At 51.4% G+C, this 19,990-nt stretch overlaps 5 protein-coding genes across 5 annotated transcripts; 4 read left to right on the top strand and 1 right to left on the bottom strand.

The window, feature by feature from the left end:
• Positions 1 to 207: 207 nt before the first annotated feature.
• On the top strand, positions 208 to 4,424 carry BO88DRAFT_486541 (uncharacterized protein). Its single transcript, XM_025712460.1, has 11 exons — positions 208 to 340; positions 405 to 615; positions 675 to 1,765; positions 1,825 to 2,049; positions 2,095 to 2,263; positions 2,319 to 2,327; positions 2,387 to 3,007; positions 3,059 to 3,427; positions 3,495 to 3,622; positions 3,692 to 3,795; positions 3,890 to 4,424. The coding sequence occupies exons 1-11, from the start codon at positions 282 to 284 to the stop codon at positions 4,315 to 4,317; spliced, it is 3,414 nt and encodes a 1,137-aa protein (XP_025565023.1). The 5' UTR covers positions 208 to 281; the 3' UTR covers positions 4,318 to 4,424.
• A 375-nt stretch (positions 4,425 to 4,799) lies between these two features.
• Positions 4,800 to 6,812, bottom strand: hsp60 (chaperone ATPase HSP60; the record flags this gene model as incomplete). The annotated part of the gene is made up of 3 exons (XM_025703896.1): positions 4,800 to 6,412; positions 6,480 to 6,621; positions 6,705 to 6,812. 3 exons carry the CDS (start codon positions 6,810 to 6,812, stop codon positions 4,899 to 4,901), a joined length of 1,764 nt encoding a protein of 587 aa, XP_025565022.1. The 3' UTR covers positions 4,800 to 4,898.
• A 1,181-nt stretch (positions 6,813 to 7,993) lies between these two features.
• Positions 7,994 to 8,666, top strand: BO88DRAFT_486539 (ATP synthase subunit epsilon family protein; the record flags this gene model as incomplete). The annotated part of the gene is made up of 3 exons (XM_025712459.1): positions 7,994 to 8,025; positions 8,102 to 8,216; positions 8,302 to 8,666. The coding sequence occupies 3 exons, from the start codon at positions 7,994 to 7,996 to the stop codon at positions 8,377 to 8,379; spliced, it is 225 nt and encodes a 74-aa protein (XP_025565021.1). The 3' UTR covers positions 8,380 to 8,666.
• A 58-nt stretch (positions 8,667 to 8,724) lies between these two features.
• BO88DRAFT_403386 (N-alpha-acetyltransferase 35, NatC auxiliary subunit) lies at positions 8,725 to 11,945 on the top strand. The gene is made up of 8 exons (XM_025706346.1): positions 8,725 to 8,915; positions 9,007 to 9,074; positions 9,158 to 9,298; positions 9,369 to 9,605; positions 9,666 to 10,124; positions 10,178 to 10,435; positions 10,507 to 10,605; positions 10,656 to 11,945. The coding sequence occupies exons 1-8, from the start codon at positions 8,816 to 8,818 to the stop codon at positions 11,610 to 11,612; spliced, it is 2,319 nt and encodes a 772-aa protein (XP_025565020.1). The 5' UTR covers positions 8,725 to 8,815; the 3' UTR covers positions 11,613 to 11,945.
• Positions 11,946 to 14,210: 2,265 nt separating this feature from the next.
• On the top strand, positions 14,211 to 16,577 carry BO88DRAFT_423973 (Zn(II)2Cys6 transcription factor; the record flags this gene model as incomplete). The annotated part of the gene is made up of 4 exons (XM_025708704.1): positions 14,211 to 15,231; positions 15,286 to 15,420; positions 15,480 to 15,570; positions 15,641 to 16,577. 4 exons carry the CDS (start codon positions 14,211 to 14,213, stop codon positions 16,575 to 16,577), a joined length of 2,184 nt encoding a protein of 727 aa, XP_025565019.1.
• Between the last annotated feature and the right edge of the window lie 3,413 nt (positions 16,578 to 19,990).

Genomic DNA, 19,990 nt, shown 5'->3' with positions numbered 1-19,990 from the left:
AATTTCAGTCTTTCCTTGAATGGGGCTAATTATCTTGCATATCTCTAGCGCTCCGGCCTTATTTCCGGTGGTGTTCTCACGTACTAGCAGGGGTCTGCCAAGTAAGGCTGAGAAGATCTTCCAAGACAGTCACCTGCCCGGGGGTGGATCAACAGAGTGTCAGATGATGAGGCTCGTCTTCCTTCTGAGTCAAAGCAGTGCACTGCTCACTTTTACATCCTCCCCACTTCGTTCAGACAATATGTCTCAACTCTCCTCTGTCCACTGGAGCGAATGTGGAAATGGCTCCCGACAATACGCTCAATGGGGAACAACCTCCGCGCATTGAAACGGCAGTGGAGTAAGTATCCGATCGTCTCTCCATCATGAGAAGGATAGATGAGCTGATGCTATGAAAATATTAGTATCGTTGCAGTGCCAGCTATCGGTGCAGATCCCAGGAGGACATGGCTCGATGAGGATTCACAAACGCCGTGGCTTCTTACCGAGTTAGCCAGATGCATCCCAACCGCTCGTGTTCTAATTGCAGACCATGGGCATCTTGACTCTCAAGATGACCTGGACTTTCTGGCTCATCGGCTGTTAAAGTGGCTTCTCGAGAAAAGGGGGTCAACTGTGAGTACTTCACTAGCCTTGTGCTTGACGCAGAGCACGGTCCTGATATTGCGTTGCAGAGCCTTAGGCGTCCTATCTTCTTCATTTGTCACAGTACGGGCGGACTTGTCGCAAAAGCAGCGCTTGTAATAGCCAGTCAACTGACATCCCGACTTGGTTCGATTCTGTCAAGTTGCTATGGCATCGCATTTCTGGCGACTCCGCATCATGGCTCGAGTTATCTGTCGGCTCCGGAGTTCACCAAAAGTATTCAGCACTTGATGAGACTCAAACACCGCATTCCACCTCGCATTCAGGAGCTCTTCAAACCAAGACATCCCTACCTCTTACGTCTATCTAGCGAATTCAGGGCAATTTCGGCGGATATCAGGCTTTGGACCTACCTGGAGACCGTCGACTCAACTCTAAGTATCGCCGACTCTGAGGCTGGAACCACTATAGACATGCATGTTCCCATTACGTCCATTCGGTCTGGCATCCTTGGTTTTGAACATGAAAAAGAAACCCCTCTAGCTACTGACCACGTTGGCACTGCGTCTTTCAAGGGACAGGAGCTTACGACAAGAATCAGTTTCATAGATGAATTACTCGAATCTGTCACCGTGGCCATTCGTCTATCTAAGCTGACAGATGCCCCATTAGACGTGGACATGGAAGTAATGGTCCAAGTAAATGGCTTTTTCGAAGACACTGCGCGTGGAATTAGCGACGAAACTCCTTTGAAACTATGGTCCACCAAAGCGTCTCTCCGCGAGTATCTAGCCAATGGACCCTCTTCATGCCTTAATCTTAGGCTCCAAAAGACAGCCGGGATACCAGCGAGCATCTACGATGACTCCTCTCTAAGCAGCTTCGATAGCAGACCGACTTCTGCTCATGTTCGAGCGTCAATGGATGGCATATTGCAACCAAGAGAAACACCTGTAGCGGAAGCCAACAGACCGGAAACTCTTCTTCACCGACCCCCATTAAAAGCGAGTCGCAGTTTTATGGGCCACACATCTCCTCAGATCCATATTACTGAGCCAGTCGTTGGTGACTACTTTGCTGTACAGCCAGAATCAGGTCAAGATGTAAAGATGTCAGACTCACAAAGCCAGGATGAGATAGGTGACGCGAGTCAAAGCGAGACGGGTGTGGGAAACATTCTGTGAGTGTCTATTCGACTCCCGCCTGTAAAACTAAACAGTTAACAGATTTAATGCGAAGAGCAATATCTAGTCCTCCCAGATACAAAAGCTTCCTACCGATTCCACCGCCCTTCCGAGATACTGTCGATCAGCAGAGGGCCGAGATGCCTCGGAAGATGCCACGATTTGACCAGCCGGAACCAGGGAGCGAGAAACTTCTTTGGATCCATGTGCCTTATACCCACACTGGATGGGTACCAGCTATACTAGCCAAGGCTTGTGGTAATCACGACAGGCAGAAGTTGTACGTATCCCTCATTATATTCAGGCTTCTTGCTCACGTATCCAGCTTGGAGGAGTTTGTCAATGACGAATACTGGTATTCGAATCTCATCAGAGCCCGTCACCTTGAACCTCATGCTCGCTACGTAAGACCAGACTGTATTCACTTCAAGGACCGCAAGCCTCCGTCTCCTGATACCGTGGATGGGCATCGGGATCCTAGATTGGCTTTATATGTAAGTCTACCACTCTACCAAAGAAGCTGGATACTCACATTTCGTTCCTGACTAGATACCTTATGTACGTATTATCAGACCACTGAAATTTCATGCATGTCTTCTGTACTAAATTTAGTATAGCTCCACTGGGATACCTATTGGAATCTCGTCCAGCGGCGTAAAGTCGTCGAAGACAGATTGCGACAAGGACGCTTCAGACCAGTACCAGATGACATCTCCAAAGCGAGCCTGGAGTCAAAGCTGATTTGGAGGTATCTCGGAAGCGAACCACCCATTCATATCCGGCGGACATTGGATCAATTCGGGTACCCTAACTTACGGTCGACCGTGGCAAGAGATGATGACCAGATGCTCTGGAAACGGACGAAGAAGGTCGTCAACCTCAATGATGAAGTCAAGATTTCCGCCGAAGCAGAAAACTCTACTAACACTAAAAACACATTCATGGATGGAAAGGTCCTCATGGTCGATCAACTCTGGTTATGGATTGTCGATGAGAAGACAGTCGTGACCTTCTTCCCCAACCAGGAGGCCACGACAGCAGAAGGCAAGCTCTACGAGCAGTCAAATCTCTATAGCAGCATATACAACGAGCTTAACGGAGATCTCGCAAGACGTTTCGAAACAGCTGGCGACCTTGCTTCCTTGATAGTGCTGCATGCAATCACCGTCCTTCTGGACCGGACATTGCACCGTGATCTGCAAATACTCCGTATATTCGAAGAATCCATCAGCATTCTTGTGAGAACCCTAACTCTCCATTGTAGACAAATACACTACTAATCCTTCCAGACCGAAATCGTAACCAAATCCTTTAAACGCTTCCGAAACCGCGGCTTCAACACTCGCCCCGCCGACTATAACAAGAACGCCGAAGGCAGACCCATGTCCGCCGCGGAGCGTGACGAGAGGGACAACAAAGTAGCCAGACGAAACCGCGAGGACCTCTCCACATTACTGGAGCTGAGAGACATCGTAGACGAGCTCAGCACCCTCCTCAAACTCCTCGAGCAGCAAGCAACTACGGTGAAAACCATGTCCAGCTACTTCGAACACCGAGGCTGCGGACAAGCATTCATCGAATCAGCCCTCTCCCGACTAGAAGAGTACCGGAACCAAGTCCTCGAAATGCGCGAAAACGCATCCGTGGCACAGAAAGCAGTACGTTCTCACCAACCAACCTTCTCTCCCAGACAAGACATAGAACTAACACCCCCCAAACCAACAGGTCGAAAACCTACTCGATCTCAAACAAAAGCAAGCGAGCGTTGACGAATCCCGTCTCGCCCGATGGGAAGCAGAAGTCACTCAAGACCAGTCTCGATCCGTAATGGTCTTTACAATATTCACAATCATGTCAGTTTCCTTCCCCTAAAATACATCAACAAACCCACACAACTAACCCTGATATCATAACCCATCCAGCTTCCTCCCCCTCTCCTTCTTCACCTCCCTATTCGGTATCAACGCCCGAGAATGGAGCGGCGAACCAGAGAACCTAACCCTAGGCCAAATGCTATACATCTCAGGTACACCCCCACCCATCCCTCCTACATCCCAAGCACCTCCCTCCCCACCATCCCCAACCCAACACTAACTAACTAACTAACTATAACCCAACAGGCCCCGCCTCCTTCGCCATAATCATGTTCGCCCTCCTAATAGCCTTCAACGAACGACTCCGCGAAACCCTCTGGCGGGCCCAAAAGCTCATCATAGATATAGTCGCAGATTTCCTTCTCGCGCCGATCACATTACTCTTCCAGTGGTGGAAGATGGGGAGGAAGGTGAAGAGGAAGAGGTCTGGACCTGGAGCTGAATCAGAGAATAACCGGCCCAAGACGAATCGTCGCGGACTGGGGAAATATAGACGAAATGGGAAGATACAGAGACAGCAGTCTGGGGAGGATATTTGGTCCGAACATGAGGATAAGATGATGGGTGGTGGTGTGGGGCGTATGGGACTGGTGGATGGGGAGGTGGAGAGGGAGAGGACCGAGAGGATGGATCCGTATGCGGAGAAGGGGAGGAGGTGGGGTATTGATGAGTAGATGGTTGTTACGAGTACTTGAGATGGTAGAGGGTGTGGGAATTTGGGTGTTGATAGATGGGTTGGGGTATTTTAATGTTTTATAGATGGGAATATATATTGTTTACGATGTTGGTTAATAGTAGTAACTTGATCTAGGTCCGATGTTATTGATATTACAATATTTCGTTTCATACTTGGTAGACAGCAACATGTTTATGACTTCACTACGAAGGTAGAATGTTCTTGAACAATTAAGTAATGAAATTGCAAAACACCACGGCAGAGTGAACGGCCGTGGAGCACATAAAGTACATGGTATGATACACAGGACTCCCTGAGACTTTTTGTGCCCAATATAACGGAGTGGAGATGATAAGGGAGGAGAGGATATAAGAGGTGAAGATAGGATAAGTCGGGTAAAAGAGGATGTGGTTAGGTGACCAAAGACGTATAACACATTAGAGACAAAGGAGATAGTCGAAAACCAAGCACAAGAAAAAACAGATTCAGGACAATGCCCGTACTATGCAACAACACGCTGGAAGGGAAACCTCTTTAGAAACAAGGAACGGGTAAGGCTACACGAGAACGGGGGCTAGCTTAGAACATGCCACCGCCCATGCCGCCCATACCGCCCATGCCACCCATGCCACCGGCAGGAGCAGGGCCCTTCTCCTCAGGGGCATCAACGATGGCGACCTCGGTGGTACCGAGGAGGGAGGCAACACCGCTGGCGTCAACCAGGGAGGTGCGGACAACCTTGAGGGGGTCGACGATACCGCTGGAGATCATGTCGACGTACTCGCCCTTGGAGCTGTCGAAACCACGGTTGAAGTCCTTGGCAAAGTCATCGGTGAGCTTGCCAACGATGACGCTGCCCTCAAGACCAGCGTTCTCGACGATGGTACGGGCGGGGCGGGTGATGGCGCTCTTGATGATGCTGACACCGAGCTGCTGGTCGAAGTTGGCGGTCTGGACGTTGGCAAGACCGTTGGCGGAGGCCTTCAGGAGGGCAGTACCACCACCGGGGAGGATACCCTCCTCAACAGCAGCGCGAGTGGCGTTGAGAGCGTCGACAACACGGTCCTTCTTCTCACCGACCTCAACCTCGGAGGCACCACCGACCTTGATGACGGCGACACCGCCAGAGAGCTTAGCGAGACGCTCCTGGAGCTTCTCCTTCTCGTACTCGGAGGTGGTGGGGTCAGCCATGACACCACGGATCTGCTCGCAGCGCTGAGAGATGCTGTCCTTGCTGCCCTCACCGTTGAGGATGATGGTGTCCTCCTTGGTGATGGTGATGGCACCGGTGGAACCGAGCATGTCGGGGGTCAGCTTCTCGAGCTTGATGTCAAGCTCGTCGCTGAAGACGGTACCGTTGGTGAGAACGGCAAGATCACCAAGGATGCTCTTGCGGTTGTCACCGAAGCCAGGGGCCTTGACGGCGGCAACCTGGAGCTGGCCACGGAGCTTGTTCAGGATGCAGACGGCGAGAGCCTCACCCTCAATGTCCTCAGCAATGATGACGAGAGGACGGCGGAGGGTGGTGGAGGCCTCAAGGGCGGGGATGATGTCCTGGACGGCGGAGATCTTCTTCTCAGAGAGCAGGATCAGGGGCTTCTCGAATTCGACCTTCTGGGACTTGGCGTCGGTGATGAAGTAGGGGGAGGTGTATCCACGGTCGAAGCGCATACCCTCGGTAACCTCAAGCTCATCCTCGAGGGTCTTACCCTCCTTGACGGTGATAACACCCTCCTTGCCAACTCTCTCCATGGCGGTGGAGATGAGCTTACCAACGTGGGTGTCGCCGTTGGCGGAGATGGTAGCGACCTGAGCGATCTCCTCACCAGTGGTGATGTCACGCTTGTTCTGCTGGAGGTAGTCGACAACAGCGTCAACGGCGGCCTGGATACCACGACGGAGGTCCATGGGGTTGCAGCCAGCGGCAACGTTCTTCACGGTCTCGGAGAAGATGGCACGGGCAAGGACGGTGGCAGTGGTGGTACCGTCACCAGCGATTTCGTTGGTCTTGGAAGCGACATCCTGGAGAAGACGAGCACCGAGGTTCTCGAACTTGTCCTGGAGCTGAATGGCCTTGGCAACGCTAACACCGTCTGTTACAGTCAGTACGACCGATCCGCAAAGCTCCGTATTATTAATATGATTGTAGGGAGGACGTACCCTTGGTGATCTTGGGGGAACCGTAGGGGGACTCAATCAGGACATTGCGACCCTTGGGACCAAGAGTAGAGGTGACAGCCTTAGCAAGAGTGTCGACACCCTTGAGGAGCTGGGCACGAGCCTCAACGCCGAACTTGAGCTCCTAAAAAGGTGTGAGCAAGCTTCCAGACAGGGCTGTCGAGAGCTCCAGCAAAAGCACCCCAATTCCAAGCTAAGAGAACATACCTTGTGAGCAAAACGCTGCTGCTGCAGGCTGACGGGGGATCTCTGGAAAGAAGCACGCTTGGCAGCGGCAGACAGGACGGAGGTCCTGGAAGAGAGAGCGCGTTGCATCTTGAAGGGATGTTATGGAAAAACAAGACAGAAACAAGGTAGAAGAGGATATTAGAATACAATTAGATCGAGGGTAACCCGACCAGAACTCCCAGAGCAAGAACGGGTGTCAAGGGAGAAGAAGGAGAAGAAGAATGGATGGAGGAAGAGATGGAGATGGGGATGGAGATGAAGCCAAAGTCTCGAAAATTTTCCAGGCGATTCTCGATCCCCGGATTGTCTTGGCGGCAGAAGCTCCTAGAAGGTCACGTGGGGCCCGGCTATCCGAGGGAATCGCCTCGGGTCGTCGGAAGAGGTAACCCGTTGCCGGATATAAAGGCTTCTTGATATTTTATAACAAATAAATTTATAAAAACATAGGAGAGGCCCTAGGGATATGAACCGAAGAGTTTATAATATTCAAATGTAGGCTCTACTTTCTACTACTACCATTACCAGAACTATGAGAATGCCGGTCAAAATATATTCTGGTGAAGGGAGACTACCGTCTTTTTACTAGTACTACCGGTTAGTACTATACTAGTCTGTTGGTTCTCTCACCGACTCTCCCACCTACTACTATCTTTAGTAGTGGTAGTAGTCAAAAAAAACTGATAGGGAATACTACTTGCAGAAGAGGTGATAAATTGTGAAAGCTAGAAAATGAGCGTACTCACTTATGACAGTTATATAATCATGTTATGACCATTAGTAACTATTTACAAGACTGCTAGCTCTGCCGAGGGTATATCGAGTGATGTTGGTCGTCCCAGTAATTTCGCAAAGACAGTGGAAACTTTCATTAGTTTCTATCCAATACTGAGCAAGAGCAACTGATTGCTCCTTTCCATCAATTTGACATCATATTCTTAGAACCATATATACCTCCAGATATTTATGTTGGGTGCTGGGACTTCTGTAATTTTGGAGACGCATTGGTCAAACCGAGTCTTCAAAAAGTCAAAGCATAATAGTAGTGCCTGTTATATTACAACAAATCGATCTTGCTGGGTGAAACAGTACAACTACAATAAGATCTTAAGATAAATATGGGGAAGTACATCCCGTTGAGGGCGTGTCAGTCACGTGTGTCACATGACCCAACCTTCCCGAACCTCCGAAACTCGACCGTCTGCAAAGCATCCCAAAGCAAGTGTTCCTTCTCCTGAACAGAATCCCCTCATCTATCCCTCACCGTCAAAATGGCATTCGCTTGGAAAGCTGCTGGTATCACGTATGCTATCACTCTCGCTCTGAATCGTCTTGTCTGCTCCAGACCCTCCGACTGACGTCTTGGTTGACTTTTACAGCTACAACCGCTACTTGACCGTTGCCGCTCGCGCGGTCCGCAGGTCTCTCAAGGACGGTCCCCGTGCTGCTGCTGAGCGCCGCGGAAACATGGACTTGCGTTTCGCCAAGTGGGAGGTTCGTATATGCACGCCTGACATACCCTTCGTCAAGTTCAATGGGATGAGGACGGTTTTGACTGACTATCGGGTTCCGGATATAGAACGGCAAGCAGGGCGAAGTCAAGTCCCTCGCCAAGGCCAACGATGAGGCTCTCGCTGCTCAGGCCGAGTCGAAATAAATACCCCGTTCCGAAATTGTGTGAAAGAAGACCGGAAGATGTGTATTCTGGATGAAGGATGTTGAGGTCTCGGGTGGAAGCCATGGGCAGGAATGGAATAGATCTCTGTAGCATATTGGCCCCTTTGATCAGGTCTAAATAGAAAAGAACTATTTCTTCCTGCCGTTCTTCTCTAGCTGGCTAGCAGGGCCCGCTTAACCACAATGTAGTTCTTGTGCCTGCGAGAGCATGGGTTCCTGAACTGAACTCGACGGGCTTTGCTTGAGCGCGTGCGGCTTGTGTTCCCGCAAGTTTTGCCCTGTCCGCCCGACTCCCCGCCCTCCCCTCGCCCGCTCTCGGTCTGCTCCAACTCTCATTCCCCTTCTCTTCGGAACAACCCTTCTTTTTAGACGACCCAGACAATCTGGCAGCTGGCTGCAAATGATCGTGGTTTCACATGCTGCCTAACGACTCATTCCCTGTTTCGACAATGCGGGTTGTCACGCAGTCGGTAGTCCCGCGCGACATCACCGATGAATTTACATCCGCTGCCTCAAGTGAGCCACTTCCTCTCTACAGCCCGCCCTTTCTAATCTACCACCGTGTAAAGTGAATTACTCACTGACTACTTTTCTACCTTTACCTCAGAGCTGAAAACTGGCCAGCTCGTCAAAGATGATTACTTTACACTTTTCGAAGCAGTTGGGGCGCTGGAGGTCGGTTGCGACTCAATATACTTTTGACAGACGTCCGGCCGATTACATCGAACCAGAAGCTGATATTTCCCCATTAATAATAGATTATGGACTCCAAGATGGACAGTGGATATCTAGGCCCCGGCGAAAACCATGCGCAGGCTTTGGATGACGACTACGATGTGACGCGAGAGCTTAGTCCGGAGGAGGTCCTTGGTATTATGGACGGATTGCTGTGTCATGAGGTACGTTGAGGTACTCACACGCGAATAGTTGACGCTGCATCCGACCATGCTAACTGGTCTGTTGCGATAGATGGCATGGCATATGGGCCACCCTCTTTCCCAAACCCTCTTCACATCCCTGTACCTTGATAAGCTCTTATGGCCGGTCCCGAAGTCGCTCGACGAAGCCACCTTCTCTCGCGGATGTTCCGCGAGTCATGACAAGGAAGCCCCGATCGTGCATCTGGTACTGCGTGCTTATTGTCTGGCGCTCCTCAAATGCTGCGACTTTGTTCATGCACGAGTAGCCAGTGAATACTACTTCGAGGTTGGTTTTAGCTTCCTACATTCTGTTGGCTCCGCAGCTAACGACAATCCTTCATCACAGGAAGAGGACTTTGTCACCCAGCTCTATAATCGCAGTCTGCTGTCGCAATTCGAACCGGAGCCATTCTACGACCTCCTTCATCAAGCGATCTATTGGGTTGACGAACAGAAGGACCAGTCGGATGAGAAAGTGCTGCAGGCCATAAAAGCAAGACTGCTCTTCCGACGTGACTTTCTCAAGGGTATGGAACAAGATATCGAAGTGAATGAGACGAGGTCAAAGGAGCCCTTTTTGGCGTGTCTGCCCCAATTGGATGACATGGCCAAATCGACCACCCTTGGAGCGCAAGTGCCTGATTCATTCAGTTGGAAGATTCAAAGAAAACTGGCCAGCACTGTGCCTCCACGACCGATGGTGAATATCAATTTCGACGATGCGCTGGCGCATCTGAGACGACTATGCCAAGACGCAATTGATCTCCAAGAAGTCATCGGTTACCGCGGTCCCTACAATTTCAAGGTGGGTGGCCACACAGCTTTGTCGCTGCAGTAGTGTCTTACTAATGGACGCAGGTCACTGTCTGGACTTTGCTGTCACGGAAGCCTCAGCCATCAGTATATATCCGATCGCTGGTTCAGTCAATGATCGTAAACAACATGACGATACTGGGAGCCGTCCCTGTTAAACAGTTCCTGTACGATGAGCTCGCGGAGCTTGTACTACCGTCTAGTATACTTCTGCAAGCCAACATGGACGATATTGAGGTACCTTCAGACCCCCGCTTCCAGATTGCCAAGCAAATGGACGCGTTTGTGCAGCGCTTCTCCCAGGTAGGCACCTTCTATTCTCTCTTCCCGTGTATAGGTTTCTATTCAGAGCCTAACCCGACTAATTCATGCAGCCTTTTGTGGACACGTTCCGTAGTTCCTGCCTGAATCGCTGCCGCATCCGCCGTACTGTTTGCCATACCATTGTCGACTGGGATAACTTGCAAATGGAGGTAAGTCTCCCGATATTCCAGTCAGCATGGGTAGGTCTAATCCTCTGTAGGCAGAAGATCTGGATGAGCAACTCCGTACCCTCAGCAAAGAACCTCCGCTGATGCTCGCCAACGGCGACGCAACGTACTCATACCCTCTTAGTAGCTGGGCTTACCATCAGAAACTGGTTCAATTCCGTCTCATCCTTCAGCTCGGGTTCGAGCTTTCTATCTACGCACCGGAAGAACTACCCGGGATGTACTGGTACCTGTCCCACATCTGCTCTACTCATCTAGGCCATATCGATCGTATCCGCACATTCACTGTGGCCACGGCCAAACGAAACCTTCCCGATGTGGCCGCCAAGAAGCGCGATGCTCTTGAACGCCATGCTGCCCTCCAGAAGTCCCTGAAACTGCTCGAACGGCTCACCACGCAGATAGTTGCGATTGACGCGTTTGCGATTTCCCTGCACGCCCTGTACGTGCTCCTTGCTCGCCATCGTGTCCTGCCAACGGCCTCTGCACCCCAAGCGTACTCTAGCGACCGGTTGCGCTACGAACTCCGCATGAAACCCTTCCTTTCAATTACCTTGCCGGAATTGGTCCCCTACGATGAGTACCGCCGGGAAGCGGTGCTCGAAGGGGACAGTGATGAGATCGTGCTGGAGCGTGCCACTAAGGCGATCTCGGAAGCCCGGAAAGCGTGGGAAGCCACGCTAGCGAACGGGGCTTTTATCCGCGACTCCGATGGCGAGGAGAGCCCCGCACCGGCCATTGAAGAAGACTGGAAGCGCGACATCAAAGACACGAAGCGCGCCTGCATCGGTGCCAGTATTGCAATCGGAACAGTCAAGGAAGCATTGGAGAAGCGCGCGCCAAAGGAACCATCCGATGAAGCGGTCAACAGCCCATCGGTAAACCTCCAGGTGACCATACCAGAGGTTGGGAGCAAGGCCCGTTGGCATGATTGGTGGATAGTCCCGCAGATCTCCCAAGCGACAGTAGCAACCTCTAAGAAGACATGAAGGGCGTCCTCTCTCTACGGCGACCGGTACTTGCCAGGCGGGCGCGAGTCGTGACAAGTAAACAAGACCCTTGTTGCCCTTCTTGCCGCGATCCTTACGGGGATCAGACCACGCGACGGCGGTCCCCCAAGGGTTGTGTGCGTTCTTCCCACCGTAGGCTGGAAGCGAAGACGACCGGCGCGGAGTACTAAGGCACATCCTGTGGCGGGGACGACAACGCTGATTGGCACCTCTGAAGCTGTGCACGAGAGCCGACCGTTCCCAAATGTTATCTAATTTATTTAGTGAAGCCCTAGGCAGCTGGTGTGGAGACCTGCCCGATGCATCATGAAGTCATGTATACTATAAGATACACCAAATATACCGATCACATTGATGACGATTTTCACTCTCTTACCTGGTACCGGACCTGCAAAGACAAAAAGGGAAGCGGAAATCCACCAACAACATCAATTAAGCAGATCGATATCATCTTTCAATTGACACGTAATTGGATCACTTCGCATCATCAGTTAAGGAAGGAGCGATCCAAACCTAGTAGTAGTAATTTTTTGTTACCTCTCCACTATCTACCAGCTCGTCTCGGCAGGAGAAAGCAGTAAGAAAGGATGTACAAAGCAGATCAGCCCATACCCATCCATCCTTCCATTCCTTCCATCCTTCCTTTCTTTCTTTCATACACTTACTGTACTTACCCAGTCAGCTGACCCCGACCTGCCAAACTGCCAGGCCAGTCAGTCATCCAGGCTTGTCTTTACTAGCTCTCAGCTCTCACTATCCATCTCTCACTACTGGCAGCATCCACCAGCCCTCTCTATCCCGGACTTGACATCCATCATCATTCCATCTCCCGAACTTCATGGATCAAATCTGCGAACAGTTCCGATTCATTCACCCCCACTGGACGTCGGTTATGCATTATGCAGTGATTGCTTGAGTTGCTAGCTAAGTACTAGTAAACCGCTCACTACGATATACCGGGGTTGAAAATGAGATGGGAAACAATCAAATTTATTAAACCTGAAGTGACTACTTTACACTAACTACACTTATATCCTGAACTAGACTAACAAGTGGGGATAAACAGAGTTGTTGCGTCGACGAACTCAGTTGACTAACCCAGGGGGTTGCGTCGATGACCTCACCGGACCCGAGACTGTGGATGGATGGAATGGAACCTAATGGTGTGGACACAGTCGGGAAGGAAGGAAGGCAGCGCCAGGATGATGCGGAAGAAGAACGATGAACATCAGATGAACACCAATGGGCGATTAATCATTGGGTGGGAAATTGCCGAGCGGGAATGATTCACGGCTGGCTTGGTCCATGCGGACAGACACATTGGAAAGAACAAAGGGAAGGAAGGAAGCAAGGAAGGAATGAAAGGGAAGCTGCAAAAAGAAGACTAACGATCGGAAACTCAAACAACAATTGGGGTGAAGGCATGATAAGATCTACTACTGCTACCGACAATTTATAGTTATTTTCTTCACTGCACGACTGTCTCCAGTTCCCGATTGGAACTTGTTGAGAAACGGATGGAGGGGGAAGAAGGAGAAGAGAAGTGAATGAGACAACACGCCATCTCGGAAGGTTCCATTTCCACGGCGCGGAATTCCTCAGCGGGCCTTTGAGGGTTGGGTTTGAGTGAGTTGGTTGGTTATGCCATTTTCTGTTTTTCTCTCTCTTGCCGATGTCTGCCTGACTAACCGGGCGAGTCAGAGAGACACCCGAGAGGAAGAGAGAGAGAGACAAGAGACAGAGAGAGGGTAGGAAGGAAAAGAGCTGAGAGAGAAGAGCCGGATCGGATCCCCTCCAAAAGTCAGTTCATCACCCCAAAGCTGCTTGCTGCTGCTGCTGCTCCCCAGGGAAAGATCGGCTTATGCATTGATCGGAGGATCGTCTATCTAACCTCGACCATCTTGTCTGTCCCCATCTTTTTGTTACTATCTTTACTTCCACAACGGTCACTCCTCATCATACTTTCTCAGGGCTTCACTTGCCTAAACCCAAACCTACTATCATATTTCTGCTCGAAGACTTCTGCTATTATCATGGTGATTCAAAATCCTACGAGCAGCAGCAGCCGGGGTCGGACCCATTGATCGGTGAGTGTCTGTCTCTTCGCCCCCCCTCCTTCTGCCTCTTCCTCCGTCTGGCTTTCCACTGTTTCGCCCTCCTCGGCAGCCTATCGATGAAATTTGCGTGCACTGCTCCTCTGCCCAGTCCTAATACGCCTATCTCCGTCGCGCTGAGAGTTGCTGACGTCTCGGCCCTTCTAACTCTATCCTCATTCGCTCGCAGCTCTCTCCCTCTCTCTCTCTCTCTCTTTCTTCCTCTCCAATTTGCACGTGTCGTCTACACTTTTTGCTATTTTCTAGAATCATTGAACACCATCACCCAATGTCTCACATCTTTACTCACGTTTGCACTACGATTAGAGCCCCGTTTCGGAATTTAAGCGCGCGTGTATGATCGTCTGGTTGCACAGACAGACGTTTTGTCTATCCTTTCCCTTCCGTCACGCACATCAATCCCCGAGATTCCCCTCCCAAATAGCGGGGACCAAGCAAACGTCTGCAAATCCTACCGCAAGCAATGCCTACGTACCCTATCCGTCGCCGGCCGCGCGAGTGTAAAACTTGCCTACCCTGCCGTGCCAGCAAGGTCCGCTGCGATCGCAATGTTCCATGCGGCAACTGCGTCAAGCGCAACTTCACCTGCTCCTACGGTCGTCCTCCACCCACCGCTCCCAGACCGGCCTCCTTCATTACCGACCAGTATGCCTCGTCCGCTACGACTCCCGCCACCAATACGCCTCAGTACATGCCTTCTGCGGCTTATCAGCCTGCCGCCCATCGCGATGGCCCCTACGGTGCCGATCCCGAATCAGTCAGCTCTGCCAACCAGGATGGTCTATCGGAGATGGTAACGCTGTCGCAAGAGGAATGGGACGAGATCAACTCCAAGATGCAGACAATGGAACAGATTTTGACCAGTTTGGGCTCTTTGTTTCAGGCGCACGGCGCGCGGAAAGTCGCCCACTCCCGATCGGAACCGTCGCAGGAGCAGGAGGAGGAAGACGACTCGCCTGCCTCTGAGGGCATCTATGGATCAACTACGCTGAGAACAAACTCAGTCCACATCGGATCGAGGTCTGCTCTGGTGGACATTCTAGACAAATCGAAGGTTTCCGAGGACACGGCGCAGGCGCTACCCAAAGATGACCTTCTTACCGAGCTGGCGATGGGGAACGAGTCGGCCGCCTACCCCTTCGTGGACCTTTGGTCGTCCGATCCGTATACGTTCAATATCTCTGGCGTGTGCAGTGTGCTGCCCGACGATGAGCAATGCCGAAAATTTCTAGCCTTCTATCGGAATATTGGTGCGGTGCTGTATCCCGTGCTGCCCGATCTCGTCAAGTTTGAAGCGGACATGAACAAGCTGTTGCAGGGCCGACAAGCCGCGGGTGGCGTATATAGTCCGGATGCTAATGGCCTAGTGAAGCCGTTTGGCATGAGTGTCTCTTTTCTTAGCCTTCTATTTGCTGTTTTAGCGTCTGGCTCTCAACTATCTGATCTGCCTGGGAAAGAACGAGAGTTGACCTCGTGGGTATACGGTTGGTCGACACCTCCACACTAGCTTCTATTCACTTCATACTTACCCGCCTCAGTGTCTTGTTCTTACCATTGTCTGCGCATGTTGAACTATGTGTCTCAGCCATCCCTGGAGGTGATCCAGATCCTCTTGATCATTGGCAGTGTTTTGTCGTATAACATGAACGCAGGCGCATCTTACACGTTGCTGGGTGAGTAACATTCAACGCACACGAGGCAGCAGCTCGAAGCTAATGCACTTGACTGAAAGGAATGACGGAGCGTATGTGTATGGTGCTGGGTCTCCATGTCGAGACCTCGGGGTTTTCGCGAGCCACGCAGGCGGCGCGGAGAAGAGTATGGTAAGGGAAATCATCGACAATCATGAGAGTGACTGGAGAGTTCTCCGATGCTAATGCGCAACGCAATTAGGTGGGCGATGGCCTTTCAGAACAGTCATTTTTCCCTGGCGTATGACCGACCATCCATTACCATGATCAACCAGCCGGAAATCCCGTACGATCCGAAATCGATGCCCGGTCACCGAGGGTATTTCGAAACGCTATGCCGCCTGATTCAGGTTGTCCTCGACATGCTGCGAGGGCTGATGTTCACCCACCATTCCCACCTGCGGTACCACGAAATCCGGGAGTATAAGCAGCGCATTGAACGAATCATTGCCGAGGCCGCACCGCATTTGAAATTTCGCGAACGCTGTGCGACGCTCGGGGAGCATATCGAACGGACCGAACTGCGACTCCATTCCTCGTATTTCATATCTCTCATGTGCCGAGTTTCGTTGGATCCGGACACTCCGATGGATGAACAGCGGCGCGAAGTTGTTCGGGAGGATTGCTTGACAAACTTGATAAACACGATCGAGGCATTCATTGAGCTGCATTCCATCAATTCCCATGCCTCGCGAACCTGGATTAGCCTGCAACGAACCATTGCGTCAGCATTTCTTTTGGTAGCGAATAACAACGATCAGTTGCATCCGCAGACGTGGGACTTGATCGAGAAACTGGAAGCGGCGCTGTCGGACCATGTCCATGACGATAAGAGCAGCGACCACAGCAGCAAGACGGACTCTGCCAAGCACCTTGCATCTTCCCTTCACGCTCTTCGGGAGGTCAGTGCCGCCTTCCGTGCGCGCAAAACGCGCCACCGGGTGGTGCCGAAGGTGGTACCTAGCCTGCAGAACACTTCCCCTGCCACCTCGTTCGCATCGCCATCCTCCACTCTGGGGTCGGGGGTACCAGCGTACTCCTCTGGCCAGAGCGTTTCGCCCGACGGGCATATTGACAACATTCTTAACCAGGTTTCGGATGTAATGCTATTTCCCAGCATGAGTTCCGGAAATGCTTGACCGATCAACCGGGCAGTCATTCAAAAACATGATAGTTAGTGAATTTGTGCGACGGCCCCAACGGACGCGGGCGCACGGGCTCACCCACCCGGTCCCTCTCACCCGCTGCTGGGCGTATGAAAGTCCCGTAGAGAGTACACCTACACCAGTGAGGCGGTGCGAGAAGTCGCACCAGCAGACTCCTCCACTGAACAACCGTGTCAGTCATGCCGCATATATTACAGTGTGCCCCTTGGGAAGGCCTTGATGGCCATATAGCCAGCGTCGACAGGCTTCCCCTCCCCCTGATAACTAGCGGTGTGAGGGGATGGAAGAACCGAGCAGGATGCAGAATTCTTCAGACATAGCAAGGTGGGGGTTGGTTCGTTCAACCCCCGGGAATAGTGAGGGGGGGTTGTTGAGGGTAGGGCGAAGCGAGGCGAGGCCAGGCAGCGGGCGGGTATTTGTAGCGGAGAGATGGGCGGACCGGGGCGTGAGAAGCAGCCCCCCCCCCCTCGCGGCGGAGGTTGGATGACGATGAAGATGGGCTGCTGCTGCTGCTGCGTCTTTGGGTTTAACGACGAGCTTGACTCGCGGATCAGGCAGCTTCCTTGCCCGGCCGAAGAATGACCGCTTCGGCCGAAGAAAACGATCGCCCGAACATTCCTCCCGGAATTGGCAGTTCGTCGGTTTGGGTTCGAAGACGATTTCCAGTTCGGTTCCGAATTTCTGTAATAATAATAATTCCTTTTAAAGTTTGATTAGAAGATCTTGTCGTTCTCGACTTCCCTCCCCAAGTCTCTCCCCTTCAGGAACCACATTGCTCGTGATCCTCTTTCCTTCCTGGTGTTTCGTCCCTCTTCCAGTCGGGCGCCGTAACAAGTGGGAGTGAGTAGCTTCGCGGTTATTTCCTTTTGCACGTTGGGGGGGCCCCATCTAGTGAGTGAGCGCCAAGGCAAGGTTAAACGCCTCATCGACCATCTTCACCAGACATAAGGGTAAACGGCGATGAGAATGTGGGTGAGAAGAAAGAGAAGAAAAAAAGATGAACAAAAAGGGACAGCCAAAAAAATATTAGGGAGTGATGACTGTGAGGCTACGAACCAAAAGCCAGACTGTCATCTCTGTTCTTTGCGATGGAATCCACACCTCTCGTTTCAAAGTGAAGGTTGCCCTGTTGTTCGGCCGGATAGCACCGATCCATGAGCCGAACGGCGAGACCCGGAAAGTCCGAAATGAAGGAAAGGGGGGGCCAGCAAAGAAAATAAACAAAAAAAAGAGGGACGGTGGCGGACTGACTTACCACTACTATTACTACAAAGTACTAGTACTAGTAGTAGTAGTATCTATTCAGTCCAACGCGCAACACCAAGGTTATGTGTCACGACTGAAAAGTACTATTTCACTAAACTTTACTACCTAGGTACGTACTATCTACGTACTACTATATCGCTCGTGACAAGGCTGCGGGGTCAACCGTTGAGCCTAGTTAAGGATCGATTGATTGATTGATTGTTTAATTGATTGATTCCTGGGTCCGGTCGAACCACACTTCTTCTTTTTCTGGCCTCGGAGCCGAAACATGGGCGAACATGGAACTTCTATTTCTGTTTCTGTGTCTGTTTCTGTTCCAGGCCTTGCAACCCTGACTCGACTCGTCTCTTCTTTCTTCTTTCTCACAGCAGAAACACTTCCGCGGACTAGAAACCACCCCGATCGTCGGATTCCAGTGATTGTTGCTCACTTTTCTCTGCCTTGCAACCTATTGATGCACGTACCGTGACACACTAGGGCGAACGCATGAAAGACTACATCATAATTGGAATGACGATCGTCGGTGGATGCTGGGATTTGCTCTAGTTCGCTCTTCCCTGCCTTGGTTTGGTTGTGTCGGCGGCGTTTGTCTTTTGTCCTATCCTATTCCTTCTCCCGGTGGACTTTGTACCTTCTCCTATACTACGTACTCCCGACAGTCTCGTTGCACTGAGGGAGGGGAGGGGTGTTGCGTCAGTCCACTACCACCAGCCAGCCCGAGAGACATTTACGAAAGTGATCATACAATCTAGAACAGGGATTCGAATCCAGAGCGGATACAGCCATGTCTTGTCGGGTCGGACGTTTAGGGATGATTGTGCACGGATAGCGGAATGGCAATGGCCATCCTAAACCTCCTGAATCCTGAGTGGTGTATTGTGCGCGCTGCGGTTGTAGCCAGGGTCTGGCTGACTGGCTGGCTGGCGTGGGGTCGGGCGCAGTAATAGTCAAGGAGACACAGTGACTGGATATGTTCGACCCTGGACAGACATACCGTATGATCCATCCTCCTTTGAAGGATCCGGCCGAAACTATTGTTCCTGTTCAATCCAGCACGTGGCTAGGGTCCCTCCACGGATATACCCTTCGGGGTAAGGACGTGATGCTTAATTGATCTGTCCTTGTATCCTCATGCCCTTGACCCCCCTGTCTATCATCTCTCAACCATCGGATATACGGTAAAAGTTGAACCCTGGGTTCAACTGGATGATAATAGTGACGTATGCGCCAAGGGCGCCGAACGTGCGGAAAAGACCTCATCCTGTCAAGGCAGACACTTTCTTAGAGAACCCTTATCGCGGTGATACTGTTCGCGGGGAGGATGGCAGGATGTAGGACGGTGGGACTGGGGCCGGACTTGCCTGGTCGAGGATATGCAGTACGTAGATAGCCTATGCCTTGTGCATCCCTCTACGCGGGTGTGATGGCGGAACTAAGCAGTAGATGACTCTTAGTAACGTAGATCGAAAGAGTAGGGGAGGGTAGAGTACGCGATGGAGTTCAATGTCTCTTCCTGTCGTCCGAGTTGGATGGAACCTCAGGCACGCCTAGGGATCTCGTGACGAGGCGCACGGGTTCGACTTTCCTCTTTGACTTGGACTCCCTCTGCATCTCCATCAAAACTGCCTGTCTCAGCTTGTCCGTATCTCACTTCCCGGTTGAAAGCTTCTGCTCTGTTAGTCGTTTCATCATGCGTCGTGAACTGGCTTGATGATAGACTCGCTGAGAATAAGATTGAGTGTAACTGAGTTGGACAAGTTAAATCGTTCAAAGGCCTCACTGACGGCCGATGATTTGCCATACAAGAGCATCAAAAAAGGAAATACGTGGCTGTACTCATCCAAACAGTGTACAACAATGGCTCGAATACCTCAGCGGCACACATCAGCTTGATGAACTACCGAAGCCGGCCTCTATTTGGCTGCAACTTCATTCTCTAGACACTAACTGCATGTATCTATCACTTCTTGCACGCTAATCAGAAAAAACGAAAACCCTCTATTTCACACACTAACCAAACCAAACCAGCAGTGCCCGACAACCTGAACCCTGGTAAGCCTCGCTTCATCTCTCTCTCCCCTACGAACCAGATATTATTAGAACCCGCATTCCACGGCACG

The sequence above is a fragment of the Aspergillus vadensis genome (assembly GCF_003184925.1).
Source record: "Aspergillus vadensis CBS 113365 unplaced genomic scaffold BO88scaffold_6, whole genome shotgun sequence".
NCBI classification, from domain to species: domain Eukaryota; kingdom Fungi; phylum Ascomycota; class Eurotiomycetes; order Eurotiales; family Aspergillaceae; genus Aspergillus; species Aspergillus vadensis.
The sequence above is the reverse complement of the archived record's forward strand: the minus strand, read 5'-3'. Positions and strand labels throughout refer to the sequence as shown.